Raw genomic sequence first — 24,786 nt, 5'->3', positions numbered from 1 at the left:
ATCTAGAGACTGTATAGGTATGGGACTATACCGTTGAAGGATAGCTTAAAGGAATTGATTTGGCTACCTATATCACCAAAATGCATTTACTTTTCTCTGGGATGGGTGACCTTCCGGGAAGTTTTCCCGGAAAGTGTGCGAGTGAGGAAAAAGCACACTGGAAAGTCTCGTGGTGATTTGTGGGGGCAGTCAACAGTCCTTGTAAGTTGCTGGGGCGTTACAAGGTGACCATGCCTCATTCTTCCTCCACCATGTTTTCTTTTACGTTTTGAACAACACCCAAGGATTTTTCACATTGGAACAACACCTGACATGGGTTTTGCGCATTTCTGTACAATATTTCATGTTTTTAGCTTTGGTTCACATTTCTTTGCTCTTCTCTTATATTTTTTGAAGATGATTCTCGTTTTATTATGTTGTAACTCTATTTGTATGGAGACCTAAACTTTTTATTGATTCCCTAAGGAGAATGCATGATGCTTTGAGGTATTTGTTTAATCATCTTATATTATGTTTTGTTCTAGTTGGCATTTCATCTCTTAATCTCCATGGCTAATGAAGGAATCTACATATAACTAATATGCAATGGTATATTAGTGTTTAACTCACCTTCTATTATGTGGTTACCTGTTCTTTTTAACTTAAGATTTTCTATCCTAACTTTTAATGTTCCAAGGTTCTTATAGTTTTCTATCCTATGAGTTTTCCTATTCTTCCATGAAACTTTTTCGTTGCGTTTTCTAGCTTAAGGTTCTATCCTATGAGTTCTTCTATGGAACTTCTTTGTGGTTTTCTATCCTATGAGTTTTCTTATTTTCTTATGGAACTTCTTTGTTTTATGTTGTTTAGTTAAACTTCAAAACCAAAGTTATTATAGACGAGTTTGTCTTATCCAAGGTTCCTATAGAAGAGCTTGTCTTGTCCTAACATGCAATGATATATAAAAGACTAAATATTGCACATGTTGGTACAATTAGTCGATTTTTGTCAAATCCAGGTAAAGAGCATTGAAATGCAATGAAATGGATTTTTGGGTATCTTCGTGGTACTAGTGATTTGAAACTTTGTTTAGGAGGTGATAAACCTACTTTGATGGGTTACTCAGGCTCAAATATGATGAGTTACATTTACTCCAAAAAGTCCACTTCAGACTATTTGATTAAGTTTGTAATGGGTGTTATGGCTTGGCAATCAAGACTATAGAGTTATGTAACATTATTTACTATAGGGACAAAGATCATTGCCATTATAGAAGCATGCAAGGAGTTACTATTGTTGAAGAAATTCTTACAAAAGCTTGGTTTTGTGAAAAACAACTATCCATTATTTGTGGATAGTTAAAGTGTTATCCACCTTGGTAAAAATCTCTAACTTTTCATTCTAAGTCCAAACATATCGATGTAAAGTATCATTGGATATGCGATGCTTTGAATGCTAAGTTGTTGGAGTTGTATAAAGTTCATACATATGACAATGGTGCTAGTATGATGACTAAGGCATTGCTAAGGAAGAAGTTTGAAGCTTGTTGTGAGATCGTCAAATTGGTGATCACCTCTACATAGTTGTGAGATGAGAGACGTGTTAGGTTGAACTTCCAACTATTTATCTACAAAGTCCGACCTAGTTAATCCCATTTTGTCTTACTATATAACTTAAGTGGATAGGGTCTTTTAGGTAAAGAGCGTGTGTGTGTGTGTAAGTCATCTTCTTTGGAAGAGAGAAAATAGAGAAAAAATTTATTGGCATATTTACTAAGTCACCTCAATAAAATTGCGATTCTCATTCACGATTGGATCATAAATTTTGATCGCAAATTCACGACTTTGAGTTCTTCATTTTGACCGTTGTTATCATCAAATGAAGATTTGAGGTTAGAGAAATGAGTTTCACACTGATACTCTATTTTAAATTTCTCTTTTTTTGTTCTTTATATTTGAGATTGTTATTGCTTTGATGTATTGAGTGGTTATTGACACTTATTTATCTTTTTGATTTAACTTTTTTTTTATCAATGTTTGAACTAAATAGAACTTGATTTAAGGACGTGTTTTTTACTTCTTGAAAGGGTTTTTTCATATTAGAAATATTGGTGTTATCTTTTGTAATAATAATTGTCTTTTTCTAGTGTTGTTTTAGATTAATTTTTACAAATTTGAATGAATTATTTCGGTTAGATATTTTAATATTTTTTATTGTTATTATTTTAATAATTTTGTTTTTATTTGAAAAATCTTATAAAGTTTTGATAACAGGATTTTATTTTAATTTAAATCTTAAAGAATCTAGCATTTTATTTTCAGTTAAGATTAATAAGATTAATTATTCTTTTATCCATCTCCCGTATCTACTTACAGTTTGTTTATTTGCATGTATCTATCTATATGAATCTCTATAATTTCTTCTATGAATAAAATAACACATTAATTTGTTTTGGGTGATTTGTTCGGAAGGGGTTGGAATCATCGAAAAATTTATATATTTCTATAATAATAATACGTAAACCATTCAAACCATCTTAGAGAACGTCGTTAAAATAATTTAAAAGAATATTATTTTGAACTCAAATACAAGAAAATTAAATTTCATATATTTACCTCCAGCACGTCAACTATCCCAATTATCGAAATTGTTGAAGAATTTGTAAAAAGAGGAAAATAGTTTTGGATAATTTTACCATTAATCAATTGAGCAAGAGGAAGAGGAAAGAAATGCGGAGTTTAAATATGGCAGTGTCGGAAAGAGAGAAAAAAGGTTCTTGGACTTCACGAAATAGGACTGCAAAATAGGGAGGGTTTTAGGTTTCGACAAGGCAGATAGATGGGAACCACCACGAGTGCCGCCAATAGTTAAGAACTCACCGTCACCACCACCATACAAAACAACCATTCTATTATTTTCCCACTAAAATATGAAAACAGAATATCTTCAACGGAAAAATAACAGACCATACTAACTAATTATCTTCTCATGTTATTTTAAATAAAATGCCTTTTTTTAATAGAAAATGCCAAAAGAAATTAATATATTTTGAAAATGAAATTGGCACCATATATCTGATTAGCAAGTTTACCAAAAAAATAAAAATAAAAAGAGAAGAAAGAAGGTGGAAAGTCTGAACACGCGCTCTCTCGCCGTATATATTTATTTTTGTATTGTCAATTGTGCGTCTTCTCTCTCACTCTCCTAAACCCCTCTTGCTGTCTCTCTCTATTCCTCTCTTTCTCGCTCTAAAACCTTGAATTCCAAAGCTATCTTGGTACGCCATACGCTTTCTACTTCAACGGGACCGAATGATTCATTTCGTGGAGGTCCGGGTCTCGTAGAATTTCTTGCGAATTCTACCACATTGGTAAGCTTCCAAACCTTTGCAAGCGTTTCATGTTGATCTGACTTTTCTATTCGATTTCTCTTTAACGCTCTTCTTTTTGTGGCCGCTTTCAGAGGCTGATTGGGAAACATACCTCACATGCGTTTTGCTTCATCTGCACAACTGTACCTCTAGTTTTTCTGGTCAGAATGGAATCGGTATTTTTTCCGGTTGGCTTTTGTTTTGGTTTACCCTAATAACTGTACTGTACGGTGTTTCTGGAATTAGGGTTCCGTGAGAAATGAGGGAGGGGCTGAGATCGCGGGCGCGATTGGGGACGGTTTCTGGAGGCGCAGAAGTTGTTACAAAGAAAAAGGTTGTTGTGAAGAGCGAGGCTGTTGCTAAGGATGGTGAGGGTTTGGAGGTGCAGAACTCAACGATTGAGAAGAAGGTTGAAGTTGCACGTGATGTTAAAGAAGAATGTGGCTTTGATTTGAATGTGAGTGCAAGTGGAGAGGTTGACTTGGAAGAGAATGGGAGTGGTAAGGGTTGTTTTAGTGGTGGGGCTGATATTGTAGTAGCTGAGGTAGATAAGAAGGCAAAGAAGGAGCAAGGTTCAAATAATGAGGGACTGGTTGGGGGTCGAGTGTTGCGCTCACGGTCTAAGGGGGGGAAGGATAGAAGAGTGTATTACGGAGAGAATGAGGATGTTGTTTCTGAGAGTGATAGAGAATGTAGTGGGGTTGAGAGTGTGAAAGTTAAGACGGAATGTGAAGAAGCTGGTGACTTTTTGGGCGATAGTTATGAGAATGAAAAAGCTAAGGTGAAGAAGGCAGAGAATGGAACGGGGAATTTGAAACGGAAGCGTGGGCGGCCTCCCAAAATAAAGTTGGAAGTGGAAGATCAACCAGTTCATCAGTTGCCACGTAAGCGTGGAAGACCCCCTCTTGCCAGCAAACAAAACCATGTAGTGGTGCCTAATAGAAAAGAAAAGGCGGCCCTTCGAAAAGATAAAAAGGTTTTAACTATGAGGCATGATGCTAATGTGAATGCAATTGATGATGCAGATTCAAGGAAATCTGCTGGGGATGAGTTAGAAAAGAAGGAAGTCTCTCCTGTCAAGAAGTCTAAATTTACTAAGGCTCTGGAAACTGGCAACAATGTGGTGGCCTCACCAGTAAGATCAAATACTGGGAATGCACTTGTCACTGAGAAAAGTGGAAGAAATATAGTTAAGCAGTTAGTGAGGGATCAAATAAAGGAAATTCTCTCAGCTGCCGGCTGGACAGTTGACTATAGACCTAGAAATGGTAGAGAGTACCATGATGCAGTTTATGTTAGTCTGGACGGACACACACACTGGTCAATCACCTTGGCCTACAAAAGGCTTAAAGAGTATTATGAAGCTGGTAATGGTGAAGGTAAGGCATATGGGCCAGGCTTCAAATTTACACCAATAGCAGCAGAGGATTTCCAAATACTCACTAAGGTAATTAAAAAGCAAAGAAATGGGAAAGTTAAATCAGTAAAGAAAGGGGGAAAGGGTGGGAACAAAAACAAAGAAAGGTCAGGTTCTGGTGCAGCCGTGGGTAAGTCAGTGAAGAGGAAAATGAAAAGGAAACGGTCTCCTGGAGACATAGATTCTATATCACCGAACAGGATGCCAGTTCTTGTGAGGGACCATAAGCGACACAAAACACAAAATAAGCTGCGAAGTGGTCCATTGGTTCGTAATGCTAAGGAGATAGATTCAGAAACTGAGGGATATGTACTGTACAGTGGAAAAAGAACTTTGCTTGCCTGGATGATTGATTTGGGCACAGTCCTTCTAAATGGGAAGGTTCATTATAAGGCACCCGAAAATAAAAGTGCAGCACTGGAGGGTAAGATCACAGGAGATGGCATTCATTGTGGCTGCTGTGATAAAATCATTACAATTTCAGAATTTGAAGTTCATGCAGGAAGAAAATTTGCTGATCCCCTTCAAAATATATATGTGGAGGAAGGAAAGTCTCTTTTACAGTGTTTGCTAGATTCGTGGAATAAGCAAGATGAATCTGAACGTCATGGTTTTCATTTTGTTGATGTTGCGGGTGAGGATCCGAATGATGATACTTGTGGGGTCTGTGGAGATGGTGGAGACCTGATATGTTGTGATGGTTGCCCGTCAACATTCCATCAAGACTGCTTGGATATACAAGTATGGCGTTCATTGCCATTTTAAAGTGATCTCTATCTCTATATAATTGATCTATAAGTAGATCTGTTTCATTTTTAATTTCTTATTAGGATAGATAACTCTCTATTATGCATTATCTAGTTGTCACATATCATTTAGTGTCTCGTGAGTCATGACAGATAAATGACTTGAATTTATGCTAAATAGGTGTAATTTTTATTGCATTTCAGGACACTAGAGTGTTTTCTATCTTTTTACTTCTTAATTGTCGTATTGTTTTCTTGAACTCCAAAGCTGATAGGATTAGCATATTTTGACAGATAACACGTGGTTCCCAGTCACTTATATTGGTTGGTTCTGGCTTAGATGGATGGTTCACTACCTAGAAAACTTAAGTATCGTCTACTGAAGATAAATATTTATGATTAGAAAATTTGAGATGGATATGCCTTTAACATTTTGTGAGAAATAATGGGAAATTCTTATTGTTGTTTCTATATCTTTAGTTTTCTAATGTATCCTTGTCATTTCTGCATATGGAAAATAGTGTAGTGGCAAGTAAATGATCTTTTTCTGTTTGCGGCTTGCAGAAGTTTCCATCTGGTGATTGGCACTGCATTTATTGCTGTTGCAAATTTTGTGGGTCAGTTAATGGATGTTCAGACCAAAAGGATAGTGATGATCTTACCGTGTCAAAGTTACTCACGTGCCGACTATGTGAGCAAAAATGTATGTCCTACACACACACACACACATATAAGCTTTTGTTCAGCAGATACTCATTTTTCTCATTTGGAGTAGCAGTAGCTTTTCCTTGATTGAAAAGAATATATTTTTTCTTTACTGTTGTAGATCACAGATCCTGCATTGAGGCAAATGATTGCAATACTATTGATTACAGTGATGTGATCTTTTGTGGAAACAGATGTCAAGAGGTATGAGCCGTTTTTCATGTTCTTTAATCTTGATTGCTTCTTGTAATTAGTTGATGATTGATTATTTGGTGTTGTAAATTGAATTGTATCAAGCTTTCGAGTTGCAATATTTATTGGTAACTGTTACAATGGTCTGTTGCTTCTTGGTTCCTTGTATTTGTTGCTAAATCTGGAGAATATTTTCTTGTCATTGTAAACAAACTAATTTTATTTTTTCATTTTGTCCTCTAGTTATCTGAGGGACTTGAAACGCTCCTGGGGGTTAGACATGAAATTGAAGATGGGTATTCCTGGACTTTTATTAGGCGGTCAGATGCTGGCATTGATGCTTCTCAGATAAAACCTCATATGGTTGAATGTAATTCTAAGCTCGCTGTTGCATTATCAATAATGGATGAGTGCTTCATGCCATATATTGATCATAGAAGTGGGGTCAACCTGATCCACAGTATTCTGTATAACCGTGGGTAAGGTCATCTTGCCTCTTTTATTCACATTCTTGTAACCACTTTTCTTCTTTGTAATGCCTGGTTTGTTATACCGACAACTTTTATGTGCATGTAATTGATTAAAATATTGTGTTATACGGGGTCTGAGTTGTTCAATAAAAAGGTATGTGAATTAAAAAGTTATCACATGATTTGTGAATGAAAGTTCGGGAATATTCTGTGGAAACTAAATCAGTGTGATGGAGGGAAATGCAGAAGAATAATTGAAATAAAGGAGGATATTAATGTTGGAGCTTTTTTTCTAGACCAATGTATGGATGTGGAAACAAATTATGACATATATATGAAGTTTCAAAATACTTATCATTTAATTGACGTGCTTTTATACCTCTGTCCTCTTCGAAAATATCCTTTTTCTTGATGTTAGTGATAGCATTCAATCTGCTGCAACAAATGTGTCTAATGAATTTGTATCCTATTTGTGCCGCCAATTATCATAAGCCGATGGCTGTCTTGTAGTGGCTGCATTCACGTGTAGAAATTCAGCAAAGATTATAACCTCAGATTATTAATATTTTATATTTGTGAAATATACATATGTATGATTCCTAGTCATTGAATTGTAAAATTTCATAATTGGATTCTACTGAATATTCCTTTCTTGAAATTCATGTTCAGTTAGACATTATCCCTTTCTAACATTCATTGAGTGGATGTGATGAACTGTCAGATTTATATTTGTTGATGCTTCATCCTCTAGAGTGCTTTAACAGCCTACACGTTAGTTTCCTCTTCTTGAAAGAGTGGGTTTATAAGTTATAACCCCAATGGTTTTTGTGGGCGTTTTGATATCTTTACAAATTCTTAATGGGCAATGTGTACTGTGCAATGGTGATAATAAGCTAGGTTTACACCTGTTCTGCAAACTTGGGTAATTGATTAATGATTGCAATTGGTACATAAGTTGCATCAATAATCTCTAGATTCATGTTAAGCAATTGAATCCATGTCAAGGTTATTTCTATAAAATCCATCATCTAAACCCTAAACCCTAAAATACATTATCAACTCAATGCTCATTTTTAACAATTATACATGTCAGTTTCATAATATATGAAAATTTCTCATACACGGTAATATCTTGTTAGTAAACTTTCAGAAAATGTATTTTCTTTTTTTTGAATTTTCTTCTCAGTTGCTACATTTATATTTAAGTAAATAAACAACGGTGACCTAATTTCTTGTATCTAGAAGATTGATATTATATTTCAATGGATTGGTATGATTCTAGGACTGTGCATGCTAGTAACAACATAAAACATTTATCTTGTCAGGTCAAATTTCAATCGTCTCAACTATAGTGGATTTGTTACTGCAATTCTAGAGAGAGGTGATGAGATGATTTGTGCTGCATCTATCAGGTAAATGTCTACTTATTTTGATATTTGCTTACACATGATTTCCTGAGCAGTCAATACTTAACACAATTGCAGCCTGAAGACTGATTATGGAATTCTGTGTGGCTAAACAATGGTTAAATACTTTCTGTTGGTATTTGACTGCAAACGGTTCAGTTCAATGTTTTTTGGCACTTTGCAAATTTGGGGCATGTTCTTTTTACTAAAAAAATTGTGATATAAGTACACCAGGATATTATCGATATTTACCTTTTTTATGATGCGTGAACACTCCAAACATACCCAGGATATAATGGTAGTGCTTAATCGAAGCACACATGTAACGCAAAGTATTAGTTAATATGAAATATCAACTTCTGTTGCAAAGTTATTTATTAATAAATGAAATAAACTGCTATGTTTCTCCCTTCACAACTTGTACCTTTATTAAAATACTTGTCTTATGATTTAATTACTTTATTGTTGTTACATCACACTGTTGTATATAATAAATTGATGTGGTCTTGTCCTAGATTTTTGAAAGTTTTCCATGCTGCATGTCATGTGATAGCCATCAGTTAGCTATTTGGGTCTACTTTTCCTTTCCGTTTGTAGAATATTTAACTTGTTTGATAAGTTGATGTAGTCCGTGGGGCTGCCTTTTCTTGTGTGATAAGAGATAATAGTTAACTCTGTCCTTTATGTTCTTCCATATACCTAAACAATTCCATTTGCATAGATTTTCTACCAACTCCCTTCCTACCTGGTGAAAAATTCTGACAACGTTTCATCTTAATTCATCAAATAGGATCCATGGGAACCAACTAGCAGAGATGCCATTTATTGGAACCCGCTATATGTACAGGCGACAAGGAATGTGCCGTAGGCTTCTAAATGCCATTGAATTGGTAAATTTATTGTCTCATTAGTTTTTGTTGCCATAACCTTTTTGTTTTTCTTTTTTAGAAATCTGTGTTCTGTTAGCCTATAATTTGTTACTTTTTCCTTAACGTTACTCTGCCACATCTTCTGTAAAAGAATAGTAAATGACGTATGATCTGTGTGCCATAATATCTGAAGGGTGGGGTAATACTGTCTTAGGCTCTTTGCTAGATGAACATCTGATATTGGACAGGGTTTTCTTAATACCTGTGTTTGTTTTGGGATTTGAAAGTTTTAGAGCAACAACGGAACATGGGATTTGTTACTGGGATGTAAAGAAAATGAAAGTAGATTTTACTGTGCTTACATCATCATCTTAATTTATTACATGCACAACATTGAACAGCGTCTTGGATGACACTGAATCTTAAAAGTACTGTTAACTAGTCACTAAATATACGTTTATCCCCTCACTATATTAACTATTTGGCAAAACAGTATAAATTTCTTTTAATTAGGTGACAAAAGAGTATAAGGTTAGTTTTAGCATAGGAAAGGATCACGTTTCACTTTGGTAGATGCTTTTGTGGACTGACACCATTTTCTTCTCAAATTTTATCTCATTTCATTTCTTTTTGTCTTTCAATTTGATGAGATCTAAAGTTCTATTTCTCCTACTACCAGGGACTGAGCTCTTTAAATGTTGAGTTATTAGTGATACCTGCTATCTCAGAGCTCAGAGAAACTTGGACTTCCGTTTTTGGGTTTGAGCCACTTGAATCAGCAATCAAGCAAACCGTACATAATACAAATCTATTGGTATTTCCTCATGTAGATATGTTACAGAAGAAGATATCAAAACATGAATTGGCTGGTCATAATCCAATTCCTTCAGAAGGTACATTTGCCTGTACATTTTTTCCTTTTATTATAGTTTATTATGCTTTGAGACAAATGTACTTGCTATCTGTCTTTGAACTTTGAACTTGGTTTTTACCCAATACTATTTATTGTAGCTGTCAATCTTCGAACCAATCAAATAGCAAACAATTGCAATGGAGTGGGATCATCTGGATCTGATTTGGTCAATTATATTGAGATTCCTAGCTGCCTTAATACATGCCAAATAAAGGACGAAGCCACATCTATTGAATCTGATTGTCATCTTCCTGAGGGTTCATTGAATAATGTACCTGACATTGCTAGCAACATTAATGATTATAGGCAATCTACTAAAGATGACACACGTGATGTTGTTTGTAACAAAGGTGATGAGAATCCAGTGATGGACAACACTATGAAAAATGCCTGCGAATATGTGACTGATACTTGTGGTGTAGCTGGAGATAGCCAGTCGAACAATGGCACGATTCCTTACGAGCAAAGACTATGTCTCACATCTTGTATTAACACTGAGGCTACAGAAGGACAATGTGTTAGTGTTTCGTTGGAGGTTACTGAAAACTTACCTAATCATGTCGCAGTATCATATGAAGTTATGTCAAATAACAAAACTGCGGAAGACTCGGAACCCTGCGGTACAGAAAGTATTACAAGGGATTCAAAACTTTCTGCTGACTCTATTCACCAGGATTCATATATAGTTTCTGACAGTTGTGAACGGAGAAGTGACACTGATTGTGGTCAACCGAATTTTATAGGAACAGAAGAAAAACGTGGTGAATTTATTAGTGTTTGTGGTTCTCATGGTAGACCCAATGGTGATTGTGCCTCTGGTGAAGGTGCTGCCGCCACTAACGTGTTGTTGCACCTTCCATCACAGGACATGACCAATAACAAGCCTTGGGTGAAAGGGTCTTCTTCAGAGTTACATGAGCCTGATTTGCAGGTGGATCAAACTGAACAGAACAGTGCTCCCTCCCCATGGAGCCCTAACACCTGTGCATCTACTGGCAGTGCTTCTCGTGGTAGTACTGAGGGGATATTTTTGTCAAACCAAGCCAGTTGATTTGTGCACCATTTGTAGTTATAAGTAGGTTATATTTGGAGGTATTCACTAACAAAGGGAATCTAGCAATGCAATATGGAAGGGGTAGTAAAACCCCTGATCTTTGTACTTAAGGATGGACGACAATGTATGTGTATTTTGAAGTATCCTGATAGAATAGGGTGATCTTAACTTGGAGTAATTCCTGTTTCTCAAAAATCTTAAATTAGGAATGTTAGATTCCCTTCTTCAGTATTCTTTTTTGTTTTTTTAAAAACAGTTTTAGCAAACTACCATTTATTATGTTTCTCTTGGTTGTTTATCTCCACAGAACATTCTCCCTGGAATAGTGAGAATTCAAGTTGACTGTATAGTACAGATGAGAGAGTCAGCCATCCCATATCCCATATTATGACAATGTTTCTTTAAGACTTTTAAAAATTAGACATGTTTGTAAAATTTTATTTTTATCTTTCGAATTTTGAAGTTATTAATATTTTATCCTTTTATCAATTATTAAATTATTAACAGCGTAACAATGTAATAAATCTATATTATATTTTATACTAAGTATTATCATTTAGGTTTTAAACCAATTTTAACTCCTGAATTGGGTCAGTTTTCTAACGTGACAAATGATTAAGTTAAATTTATTTCATCACACCAACCATTAAAAGTATTATTTTTAAAATAAATTAAAATAAATACTTTTATAACAATAATAGAGGCATTGCCATTTTTCATAAAATTATCTGTAATAAAATTACTTACAAAATGAATAGAAACAACTTACAATAAAATTATAAAAATTACGTATATTTATTTTATAATTATTTTTTATGAATATTTTTTATAATTTAATATAATTCTTTTAATTTAATAACTAGTAAACAAATATATTTTATTTTTTGTTATATAAAAAATAATGACACATCAGTGTAGTGTATGTATTTTTCATTGTCTATAAATTATATTTTTACAAAATAGATAATTAATGAACTGTTAGATGGACTTTTTTGAAATTTTAAAAAATATTTGAACTTAAATATATTTTTAGTATCGTAATTTCACATAATCGATTTTTTAATCGGTAAAATAGCATTATGATGAAGTTAGTCCAAAAAAAATACAATTATTTGGTTTTATAATCTTAAACAATATGCGAAAAATAGTCCTGTTAAAATAGTATTTATCTTTTCTCTCCACTTTGTTGGTATTGCTTTTCACATGACAAATGAAAAAATTTCTATTTATCACTCGTGTTAAATGAATTATCATGATAAGACATGTATTACTTGGATAATTTAACTTTTTATTTGATTTTATAAATTCTTATTATGTTCCTATTTTTTTAACAAAAAGTTAAGTTACAGTTTATTTTCTCTAAATAATAAATTCATTGCCTGAGTGAGGTAGATTGTGTTTCAAGAGATTATAAGTTTTACTTTGGTAGATGAGGATGTAAATTTTTTTGGATGAATAATTTCTATTTTTAAAGGATTAAAAGAAAATGACAGTGTCAAATTGAAAGAATAAAATTTAATTCATTTGTTTACTTAAAAATTGTTTATATTAATATTTGCAGTGGTATAAATTATTATTGACGGTTTGTATTGTATCTATTATTTTAATACATTTTAAATTTATTTATATATATTTTTTTTCAATCTATCATCTTATATAACTTTATAGGATAATGATACTTTGGCATCATTTTTTTATAAAGTTTTAACACAATTTTCGTATTATTATATTATTGGTTCACATGGAAAGAATTAAAAAAATTTAAAATGATTTGGAAATGTTTGGCAATTGGAGTTGAAGGGATTTCAATTTAGCAGGCTGCATTTTTGGGATTTCAAAATATTCAAATCTCTTTTCTGAGAGAGAATCCACGAGAACGAGAGAACGTCCTCCCACTCACAAACCTCCCTTAATCACAATCGGTAATTCACTGACAAAGGAACGTTCAATGGACTGTCGCCGTTCACTAAAGTATTGTTCGCCGCCTTTTCGTCGTTTCAAACCATTAACGAACGTGAAAACCACTATTAATGTGGTTTTTGAAGCTTGTCGTCATTCCTTTCGGTAATCCTTTCAACTTGTTCGATGAGTTTCAGTTGTTTTTAATATTATTTTACCATTTAGGGGTTGCTGTAGTTTTTGGGTGCAAAGTTTCAATTTTGTGTTTGTGTTGTTGGGTTATTTTGACTTATCTTTTGTACGATGTTTCTTTGACAATCATGGATTCCATTGTACAACAACCTCAAAACAATGTAGGTAAATGTTGTATTGAAAATTTTGTAGTTTCTTTCAATAATGTTGGTTAATGGTTGTTTTTGTTGAAAAATATTTGTAGAAATGGATGCAAGGTTTGCAAAGGAGGTCTTCAAGAGGTAAGGGGAGCTAACACAAACTTGACTTTTAAAAATTTGTTAGGATGTTGTCATGATGAAGTGTACAATTTTTTTTTTGGTTAAATGTATATGATTTCAACTTTGAAAATGTCATTGATTTTAAAGTGCATAATTTATTTTTTACCACTTACTAGACATACAAGTCTTGTTCAACCAATGATTATGACACTAAAGGCAAATATTTTGCTCATGTTGGTCAACAAAGTTCATGGCATTTAGTGCTTAAGTGTAATAATTTATTTTCAACATTTATACAACCCTGTACATACCACATTGAACATACATAATGACATACATTTCGTCGGGAGTGCACTACAAACGTCCTATACAAAAAATGGTCATTGTTCTATTCAACCCTCTGATAATGAACACCAAAAATAACACAATGATCATTCTTGTCTTCAAATTTCATTATCAATAAATGTAAAAGGAATACATTTCTTTGATCATTCGTAACAAAAAATATGTACATTCAGACATATTCAATACATTCTGAAACAATTCTAAAAAAACCATAAATCACATTGCAAGAATGCGTATTGTACAACATCTATAACAACCCTAAATCTTGCAACACTTCATCCCTCTACACATTTTCAACATCCAAAATCCAATAAAAAACATACTTCTCCGTAACCTTTTGTAGTTCCTCTTGCATAGAAAAAAATGCACATAATATCAATAAAATGCCAATGTTGAATCAAAGGTCCAAAGCATCAAAAGTTTGATAACTTACACTTTTGTAATTGAGCATTGTTTTCCCTTCGTATTTCTCAACACGATCCTACAACTCCATAAATTTCAAAGCAATAACTCCACAATCATATCTACATCACACAAAGTCCAAAATACATATTATGTCATACTAGTTCAATCAAACAAAGAAATATTATAATAAAAAAAATACAAGATTAAAAACTTACGAGTTCAGTTGGATTAGAGTGTGCACGTGTTGGACCTGCAAGGATGGTTTGTTGTCTTCGTAATGATTGAACAAATGTCCAAAAAATAATTCAACATCATAGGCCCACAAAATAACAAAGTGAACTTTACTTTCAAAACTACTGAATCAATTTACAAATACAAAGTAGATCGATCAATTACAATACTTACAATTAGACTGTCAATCTTTTTAAGTTCTTTTCTATTGTGGTCCATAGAGTCCAGTGAAAACATTTCCATCGATGGAATCTTCACGACGTACCACCACAAATGCCCGTCATGGACAATTAGGACAAACAACCACAAACAAATGTGTGTCAAAACATTTACAATACACCATATACATTGTGTCAAACTACATTGTATAACATTAAATTCCACTCACAAATTTAGCATTAATTATGTCATCAAACCCAATGATCTAGGAATGGACATGGGGAGCTTAACTACACACACTTGGCAGCTCAGCCCCGCGACAACAAACAGATTCGCACAATCTCAAATTCCAATTCAGATTCATCCATTCCACCATGTTTTCAAACACAAAAAATTGAAACTTTGCACCCAAAAGCCACAACAACCCTTAAATGGTAAAAAATAATTAAAGACAACTGAAACCCACCAAACAAGTTGAAAGGATTACTGAAAGGAACATTGACAAGCTTCAAAAACCATGTCAATGGTGGTTTCCGCGTTGATGGTTTGAAACGGCGAAACGGCGGCGGACAACGCTCGGGTGAACGGCAGCGGTCCGTTGAACGCTCCTTTATCGGTGAATGGCTGGTTGTGATCAAGGGAGGTTTGTAGGTGAGAGGACGTTCTCGTGGGTTGTCTCTCAGAAAAGAGATTTGGATATTTTGAAACCCCAAAAATGTAGCTCGCTAAATTGAAACCCCTGCAACTCCAATTACAAAGAATTTCCAAGTCATTTTAAATTTTTTTAATTCTTTCCACGTGGACCAATCACATAATGACACGGGATGGTGTTAAAAGTTTGTCAAAAAATGATGGCAAAGTATCATTATCAACTTTATATGGGTTGATTTACCAGTTCTGAATGTTAATTTGAATAAAATATTAAAATTAGAATTCGGGTGTTAAAGTTACTTAAAGTTGATTAACCGATCTTAGTTTTTTCTAAGTTTAATTATTTGTATGGTTTCTATTTTGGGTACTGTATTTATTTAATTTTTGTTTTTAATTTTTTTTTTAATTCATTCTTAAACGTGTTAATGTGTAGCAATCAAATCCTTATCATTGATTTTTCAGTAACATATGTGTAAAAAATTGTAAATATATAGGAAAAATGATGTTCTTCGCATGTCCTTTTAATGAAGAAGTTTGAAGCTTGCTCTAACTGAAGTTTGAAGTTTGTCCTAATCTCTAGTTTGTTCTATTGTTATAGTTGGTTTACAAAATGTGGTCTCAAACATGTAATGGTTGATGAAGTGTGCACTACTTAAATATTTCATTAATTATTCTTTATTATACTATTATTGCTTATGTTTTATTTTATGTAAGTCTTTTTTCTTGTCTTAATTTAAGTTATTTCAAATAGTTCAATTATAATTTGTTTATTGGATAAAATTAAAATCTAATAAAATTTAATAAAAATGAAAGCATATACTAAAATTTTAAATTTAAACCTGCCGATACAACTTCATAGTTTATTGGTTGTTATCCAAATATAACATTTTAAAAAAAATTGTAAATCTCATTATCATTTTTTTTTTCAATTATTTTCCGTTATGATTTTTTCTTTATTTTTAGTTTTAAACTCGATCTTTTTTTCAGAATCTGATTATGTATCATATTATAATTAGGAAAATGAGGATCACTTCTAACAATAATATTTTCAAACAGAGTAAATACTTGTTTTACTATGACTATTCTTTATATTTTTCATTTTCTTTGAACGTGTCGTTAATATTTACGGGTTAGCTGAAAGAAGAGCGTTTTTTTCTTTAAATTTGGTTAAGCTTTAATATGTTTAAATACTTTATTTTAAATATTTAGATTTTGAACAGATTTTTTGTTAAATTGATATTTTGTTAGGAAAGTCTTTTTATATTGGTTAAAAGTGTTTTCTTATAATAATTTTAGAATTGGTATAGAAATAAGAATACAAAAAGTATTTCACTTTTTATACCACTTCTATAATTGGTATAAAATGTGACTTTTTTACCAGTTAATCGTACCATGACTATAAATGGTCACTTCTTTTTTTCCCAATTTTCAAACAGGTTTCACCCATTGACATATTCACTTGATTATTTGGTTCATTTTGTATGCATAATAGTCCAACAACTAGTATCAACCATTCCATCCATAAAGGCTTCTCCAATTTTTGATGGAGCAAAATAAACAAACACTTGGCGTGCATCCTTCAACCCTTTCCACCATTCCATTATGAAAAACACCAAATTTGCACCACCATCAATAACTCATTAACAACATTGTCCAACCCAATGACAAAATCATAATAAAAGGACTCACCTTTCCATCTAGAAGGTGGTGTAGATTCAAATATGAACTTGATATCATCATTTCTTGTGCATACAAAAATGGAACTTTCAAATTTTGGCAACATAGATCACAAATATGGGATGATATGAAAACCATTGTTTGAGTAACGTATTAAGTAAATAAACCTATATTAAAACACATTTCTTTATTTCATTGTTAGTCTAAATCAAATACATTAAAATATCATGTAGTGAGAAATTGAGAAAAAAATTCTTGCACACACTGTGAAATATGTAAATATGCAATTTAAATTGTAATGAATTTACCCTGATGCATTATTATTGTTAGGTTCTTTAACAATATCAAAATAAGAAAACATAAAGAACAATATTAAAAGAAAACACTTTTATTGTTGGAAGGTTCTATACATAAATAGTCTAACACAATTATAATGTATTGTCTATAGAACCTAGGCTAAGATAATAATAGGAAATGGTTAAGATAGTTAAGCTAATAAAAGTGTATAGGCTGTCTATCACACAACTAGTAGAAAACCTCTAATACATGGTTTGCTAATCTCTTTCATTACACGCTTCCATCAAATGCTCCCATCAAACGGTTTAGTTGTCTAAGTGCTCTTCTACAGGTGCACTTGTGAATCTAAGTTTTGGTTTGAATCATACGTTAATATTTGATCAAATATACTTAATACGAAGTTAGTTGATATTCCATCAATTAAATAATATTTAATGTATAGATCCATTTATACTCTATTAGTCTTGTATATTTATGTTTGATAGAATTGATTGTTTATGGATTGCTAATTAAAATATTTCATTTTGTATACACTTTTATCATGATTTTTTTTCAATTACTTCAAGAGATTAGAAATTTATTTTGACTCTCATGTAAAAAAATTTATACTTGTTGTATATTTGAAGTTGTTATAGAAAATTCCTTCTAAGTTTATAGTAAAAGACAATTTTATTATACAAATCACCACGAAAATAAAATATTTTATTACCTTCCATGGTCTTTTGTTTTGACAAATTTTTAAAGTTTAATCAATTTTAAAGAATCTAAATTGTTTTAGGATTGAATATGTTTTTAGTCTCTAAATTATCAAACGATTTTGTTTTTGTTTTTTTTTTCAAATTTTGATACACTTTAATCCTTCTTCTCAAAGAAACTATAATTTTTCGTCATTCAAAATCTACAACATTAAAAATCAGCTGAGGTTGCTATGGTGTGCCATGTATTTTTTTTTACACTCAGTCAATCTTTCCCAACTTTTCTCCCTTCACGCCGTATACTTCCTTCATCTTCGTCTCCGTCCACTGCCGCAACACTAGAACCACCGCACTTGCAATGGTAGAAAATAAAGAAAGCAAGAGCAAATCACCCCATTGATTTTTGTGCAGAATTTGCAGACGTCGAATCCTCTCTCTTTGGAGATCCTTGCTGCACAAGTTATGATTCCAGTAACGCAATTGCCTTCTTGATGAATTTTATCTACTCCTCTCTGGGAACCTCCATTACTGCCCATGTCTTTCCATTCTCCTCCCTGAGTTCAAACCCCAGAAAACTGAGCAACTCATCCCCCCAGCAACGTCACCAACAACCTGTTTTATCTTAGGATTACTCATCCTAATCCTCCTAAACTTCACATTCTTAGGTTCCCAACCAATATTCCTCAATAGTTTGAGAACAATATCAACCGATGCCTCAGATGGATTCCTTGAAACGTAAGTCCCAACACAATCCTCCACTTCACCATCGGTGTTAGACCCGATCTCACTCTTTGAAACCTTGTTTCCATCATCACCTATAGGCTCAAGCTCAACAAGGTTAGTCAAACAAACATCCACGAGTTGAAACACAACTTCTCCGGACCCGAAAGGAGGTTTACAAACGGGACATTCAAACACGTTCAGTGAATACCCATTTTGAGATTTGTTATAATTAGTGACCAAAGAATCAAACGGGTCAAACCCATCACCATCTTTGCGAGGGTTCTCGGTGCTTCTACTGGGCTACATATTGTGGGGCGAGGGTTTGGGATTGGTTGAAGTGGGTTTGGGATTGGTCGAGGAAGGTTTGGAATTAGGGTTGAGCAAAGGAATGAGGCGAGGGGTAGGATTGGAATTGGCAGGTGTAGAAGAAGAACTGAGGACTCTACCTTGGCCCTTGAATTTTCCAGATGATGAAGAGGAGAATTGGTTGTTCACTTTCTTCATGAACCCTTTAACCTTGTCTTTCATGTCGCCCATGGCTGAAAACCAAAATTCTATGGAATACAGTAACAAATCGAAGGGAAGGGTTAAAAGAAGAAACCAATGGGTTGAAATTGCGTAAATTTATGGTAAATTTTAGGGAGATTGAATATAAAAGATACAAAATTAATCAAGAAACTAAACATACATTAGTGGGTACAAGGAAGAGGATCAGAAGAAAAACGAAAAGAGAAGCAAAAAAATAGAACCTTAGAAGAAAACATTAAAGAGAAGAGTGTGTAGAAGATACAAGGAAGGAGAAAGTGCGGAGCGAGAAAAGTTGGGAAAGATTGACTGAGTGTCAAAGAAACATAACGTGGCACATCAGCGTTAGCCATCAAAGCTGATTTTTAATGTTTTTGGTTCTGGAGGAAGAAAATTTATGATTTTCTTAAGGAGAAAGATTAAAGTGTATCAAAGTTTAAAAGAATAAAAAAAAAACAAAATTGTTTGATAATTTAAGACTAAAAACATATTTAATTCATTGTGTTACAATATATATGCCGTTTGAATAGATAATTTTTAACTTAAATCCTTAATTGGTCCCCATGTTAAGAGGGAATTTTCAGTATAGTACCTACTTTTAAAAGTATATACATTGGGTCTCTATGTTTTGCAATTTGTGTCAATTTAGTTCCTTTGAACCATCAATTTGGCTTGAAAATTGCAAGTGGACAAGTCATTTTGAGTTGCAGCATGTTTATTAACTGTTTGAATGTTTGGATACCTTTCAATTGTTGTTACAAACTTGTTTGAAGTGTCATTAATTCACTAAATTGACACAAATTACAAAACATGAGGACCCAATGTATACACTTTAAAAAGCGGGTACTAAATTGAAAATTCCCTGGAAACCAATTAAGGATTTAAGCCATAATTTTTAATCAAAGTTGAAATTTTAGAAATTTATTAACGTTTATCAGTAAATTAATTAGTAAGAGGTTGCTTTCAGTTGAATCCAAATAAATCAAATATGTAGTGACAGATAAATACGAAAATTATATACCAAAAATGAACACTCGTTAAATATAGTTGGTGTCAGGTCCAAGCCAAAAAGATAATTATTACTTTTATTTTCTTATTCTCTGCCACTGGCTTGACAAGAAGATAGTGATTTGTGAGCACTGAGTTCAGATCATGAACTATATCTTAATATTAAAATGAAAAGGATAACACCAAAATCAATATTGAGTGAGTGAATCTTCAGCGTGGCTTATCCCACTCATCTCATTATGAAAACAAAAGAGGCCATAAATTGGATTCCTTGATTCTGTCTGTTTGCAAATTCTTATTTTACTGACTCACATTTGGCCATTTCTGAGTCACTCTTTGTCTTCATCCATTCTGTGCAATCAAACAGCTATTAATTATAACCAGTTGCATTTGTTTACAGACACGGATTTCTCACAATTTTCACTGCAACAAGTCAACAAAAGTAATTAGTGTATGCATATTATAATAACACAATACTTAATATTGGCTTATTATAATTAACTATTCCATGTTACACGCGCGTGTGCACATGGTATATAGCAGCCAACTTTGACAGATAAATTTCGTTGTTACAAAGTCTGTGATGAGTTAAATATGTGTCACAAAGGAGTAAAGAGAAAACACCACAGGCATGAACAAAACCTTCTGAGTTCTGCATCTTGGTTAATCTTAATAGAGCATTCACTGAAAGTTTCAATGCATCAACAAAACACCATCATGGCTGAGACTAGCGTGCTTGTTCTTTTCTTTGGATGATTAGCTAAAGTAGAAATGCAGCACGAACATATGAAACAGAATCCATTTTCTAGTTGTTTATGCCAAAGTTCTGGACTAATGTTTTCTTCAGCAACTTCTTCAACTGGTCATGCGGCATTTATTCAGTTTGATTTCCCAATACAAAACTTTAACAATGCGGCATGTTACAAGACCACAGAAATCAAGGAGTTTCATGTTTCTTTAATGTTGCTTGGCACGTACTCCTAGTATAAATTAGAGGCATCAAAGACTTTCGATATTGACTACCAAGAATTATATTATACAAAAAACTGAAAAAGAAAACAGAATGGTTGATGGATAAAGATTAAGGAGGATAGTGGAAGATGGACAAAGACAGAGACCAAATTAATGTTTTCCTGAGGGGACCAAGTTTGACTAGAGGTTCCACACCCTCAGAAAAGAAACCAAGGATGTCACAGTTTTATACGATGTGAAGTGTTTTTCCGATTTATACACAATCATGTTTTTAAAGTTGAAAAATATGATCACAATGATCATAACCTCTGGCTGTAAGTATGAAAGAAGATCTTTATATTATTCACACATATTCTATTACTGGTTATTAGTAACATGACAGAAACCAAAATTAATAGAAAGAGAAAAAACGAGTGAGAGCAATCCAGAGGGAGATAAATTAATGAAACAATGAGTGTCTGGAAAGAGCATTACATGTTTCATCATTTGAATTTACAAAGAAAAATTGAAGATCCAGAACTAGAAAGACATGAGGCTAACGAGGAGATCAGCAAAAGCACCAAGAATGAACTTGTGGGTGTTCTTTGGGTTGAGCGCAAGATAACAGAGAAGAAGCTCGTGCAACACATTCCAGTTCGACTTCACGTCCATCAGCTCCGGACGCGCCTCCACCATCTCCTGCATAGAGCGGCGGAAATCGACGTAAGGGTCCGGCGAGTACGTGGCCACCGCCACGCTGCCCTTGAACAAGACCTTCTTAGTGATCTTCATGTTCTCAACATGAGCAGCATCTTCTCTGAGCGACGCTGAGTGGTGTTGAGTAGGTTTGTTAGTGTATTGAAGGAGGGAGTTTGAGTGGCCGGGAGAGGAGAAAAAGAACCTCTGGGAGGCGAAAGCGGTGGCGAAGTCGGCGGGTTGAGGTTGAGGTTGAGGTTCTGGTTCTAAGAAGGTGGTGGTGGAGAAGAAAGTGGAGGTGAAAGAGTTGTTAGAGGTTAAGGTAGGGTCATAGATAGAGTTAAAGTTCTTTATCATAATGGAAGAAGGAGATGCAGAGTGAGTATGGTGATGTGAACAAGTAGTAATAGGACTCAATGGAGGAGTTTCTGAGTCAGGAGTAGCTGAGTTTGAGCAGCACATGTTGAGGTTGAGCTGCCTCAGATTTCTTGTGTTTGGCATATTAATTTTTGGAACAAGTGAAGGAAAATAATGCAGATGGGAAGAAGCTTTTGGTACATGAATACCACCATATATATATATATATATTATTAAAAGGGTAGAAGATGTTGTTTAGGTATAGATCGAAGGCAAAATATATATGGCGAAACAAGATGAAAAAAATGAATGATGTTGAGTTTCAAAGTTTTATCAATTTTATGAATATGAGGTGGCAGGAGCGTGTAAATTAAAAGACTATTATAGCGAAACGCCCAAAACATGCGGGTTTTCAGTGTATAGCTTAGTTTGAGATGAAAGGAAGGTGCACATGGGAAACGATAAAGACTAAAGAGGTATCAAACAAAAGCAAGGCACAAACCAATAACGAGTCTTTCAGTAGTATATATTTAATTGTTTATGAGATACAGACAGAGTAGTGAATACCAATGCCAAGATAAAATCATTAAAAATAGAAGGATTCCAAATAGTATAAGACAATATTACTCATGGTTGGTCCATTTCATGCACAGATCTACTATAAAATCACCATACAGGAAAGTGATTGATCAGGCGCCTATCAATTCATTATTCATACAAGATACCATAATAAAAGCCTTCTCTCTAATTCGGTCCCACTCTAATCCTTTTTTTCATTGTCTTGCTTTGCATAATAATTACATTAATACTCCTACTCTCCCAACAATTGATGTTACCTTTGATCATTTTCATTGACATGATGTCCACCAGACTTAAGAATGTTGGTGCTATTTTAATTGCAATGTTTTGTGTAAAACCCTTTTAAAATTTTAAATCTATTTTTATTTAAAAGGCCTAAAAAATTATTCACTTTTAAAGTTTCAAACTCAGAATTTTTTTTTTCTTTCTCAATTTAACCTTAGTTTCTCTTTAACTCATTATGTTTTTCATTTTCTTAACTCAAATCTCCATCTTCTTTGTGATGTTGAGTTCATTGTAGAAAACTCTTTAAGTTTAATGGAATAAAATTTCCTTTCAAGTAAGTTGAAAATTTTGTTCTCTTTTAATATCTAATCTGTTTTTGGCTTTGCAAACAATTCTTATTGGGTTGCATGTGCTTCTAGAGTCTTTTTTTTCACTTTTTTTCTTATTAGTGGTCCTTTTGGTTTGATCTGTTTGTTTTTACATTGCCTCTAGGTTAAGTTTGAGATTTAGTGAGTTGAAAGGCTTGTGGGTGTTGTAAATATGTTTTGACGCTAATATTAAGGTGAGAGAAGCTACCTTAACTAATTTCCTATGGAGTTTCGTTTTGACGTGTTAAAATGAATGGTGAGTTGTATTCTGAATTGTGAAATTGCATGTGTAGTTTACTTGGGAAAAAAAATTAAGAGTGGAAGGATCGTTTGAGTCTAAACCTAAACATGAAGAGAGGAAGGATCGTTTGAGTCTAAACCTAAACATGAAGAGAGGAAGAAGCCTTACTGCAGGCTTCACCCTCAGGGGTTTAGGGAAACTTCTTTCCAGTAGCAGTCCCAAAACCATAGGATACATTGTTATTATTGTGGACGAACCCATACAAAGGTGAATGCCCACGCCTTGTTGGTTACAAGAAATGAAACTTATGTGGGAGGGTAGCACATTATGAAAGAGATTGTTCTTCTAGCAAGAGTGTAGTGATACAAACTCAACCATAGTTCTAGTAGAAGAAGAGAGGTGACAGACCTCAGGCATCACAGAGATTTTATGCTATGACCGGAACAAAAGTAACTAGTTCAGGCAACCTTATAGTTGGATGTTGTGTTATAGCTGGTATAAATTTGTGTGTTTTGTATGACTTTGAAGCGAAACATTCTTTTTGTGTTGGAATCTTGTGTTCAATAGTTGGCTTTATTGGTGACGAAACAATAGTATGATCTACTGATATCTACTATAGCTTCAAGTCTGGTCAAGATGTTTAAGTTATGTGCTAGATTTCCAATGATAGTAGATGGGTGTAAGTTCAAGGCTAATCTTATTTACCTACTCCTACAAGGGTCGGATGTGATCTTAGGAATGGATTGGTTGTCTACCAACCGCATTCTTATTGATTGAAGTAAGAAGTTATTGTTTCCTAATGCATTCGAGTCAAAGTTATTGTCCTATCATTATGTTTTGAAAGAAGCCAAAGAAGGGATTTAATGCTTTAATATCTTGACTCACTTGGAGGTTATTAAAGATGATAGAGGTGCACAAATACCTATTGTGGGGGAGTTTGAAGATACATTTTTGAATGAAGTACTAATGTTACCTTTTCAGAGATAAATGAAGTTCTCTTTTGATCTGGTACTAAGAGTAAGTCTAATATCAATATCCTTTTATCATATGGCTCTAACAGAGTTGATTGAGATAAAGAAGATAGAGGAGTTGTTGGAGAAATAGTTCATAAGGCCAAGTGTGTCACCATGGGGAGCATTAGTGTTGTTGGTGAAGAAGAAGGGTGATAGTTCTACACTATG

General features: G+C 33.6%; 2 protein-coding genes and 1 pseudogene across 3 annotated transcripts; 1 reads left to right on the top strand and 2 right to left on the bottom strand.

Moving 5' to 3' along the window:
- The first annotated feature begins 3,157 nt into the window (after nucleotides 1–3,157).
- LOC106772128 lies at nucleotides 3,158–11,541 on the top strand. 2 transcript variants are annotated; one of them, XM_014658312.2, is made up of 10 exons: nucleotides 3,158–3,349; nucleotides 3,442–3,510; nucleotides 3,596–5,507; nucleotides 6,077–6,215; nucleotides 6,339–6,421; nucleotides 6,653–6,888; nucleotides 8,205–8,291; nucleotides 9,076–9,175; nucleotides 9,834–10,047; nucleotides 10,166–11,541. In XM_014658312.2, exons 3-10 carry the CDS (start codon nucleotides 3,609–3,611, stop codon nucleotides 11,116–11,118), a joined length of 3,711 nt encoding a protein of 1,236 aa, XP_014513798.1. In that variant the 5' UTR covers nucleotides 3,158–3,349; nucleotides 3,442–3,510; nucleotides 3,596–3,608; the 3' UTR covers nucleotides 11,119–11,541. The 2 variants fall into 2 exon arrangements, with proteins under 2 accessions (XP_014513798.1, XP_014513797.1); XM_014658311.2 differs by having other exon boundaries at nucleotides 3,442–5,507.
- A 6,552-nt stretch (nucleotides 11,542–18,093) lies between these two features.
- On the bottom strand, nucleotides 18,094–19,554 carry LOC106771688 (annotated as a pseudogene).
- Nucleotides 19,555–20,243: 689 nt separating this feature from the next.
- LOC106771676 (transcription repressor OFP16) lies at nucleotides 20,244–22,454 on the bottom strand. Its single transcript, XM_014657679.2, has 2 exons — nucleotides 21,635–22,454; nucleotides 20,244–20,611 (listed from the first exon to the last, which is right to left on the bottom strand). The coding sequence occupies exon 1, from the start codon at nucleotides 22,334–22,336 to the stop codon at nucleotides 21,680–21,682; it is 657 nt and encodes a 218-aa protein (XP_014513165.1). The 5' UTR covers nucleotides 22,337–22,454; the 3' UTR covers nucleotides 20,244–20,611; nucleotides 21,635–21,679.
- Between the last annotated feature and the right edge of the window lie 2,332 nt (nucleotides 22,455–24,786).

Source organism: Vigna radiata, chromosome 8 (assembly GCF_000741045.1).
Source record: "Vigna radiata var. radiata cultivar VC1973A chromosome 8, Vradiata_ver6, whole genome shotgun sequence".
Lineage (NCBI taxonomy): Eukaryota > Viridiplantae > Streptophyta > Magnoliopsida > Fabales > Fabaceae > Vigna > Vigna radiata.
The sequence above is the reverse complement of the archived record's forward strand: the minus strand, read 5'-3'. Positions and strand labels throughout refer to the sequence as shown.

Excerpts from the sequence above, each read along its gene's own strand:
- LOC106772128 (XM_014658312.2), top strand. The coding sequence starts at position 3,609 with ATGAGGGAGGGGCTGAGATCGCGGGCGCGATTGGGGACGGTTTCTGGA. Across the intron at positions 5,508-6,076 it reads AAGACTGCTTGGATATACAA|AAGTTTCCATCTGGTGATTG; the intron begins GTATGGCGTTCA and ends TGCGGCTTGCAG. Across the intron at positions 9,176-9,833 it reads TTCTAAATGCCATTGAATTG|GGACTGAGCTCTTTAAATGT; the intron begins GTAAATTTATTG and ends TCCTACTACCAG.
- LOC106771676 (XM_014657679.2), bottom strand. The coding sequence starts at position 22,336 with ATGCCAAACACAAGAAATCTGAGGCAGCTCAACCTCAACATGTGCTGC.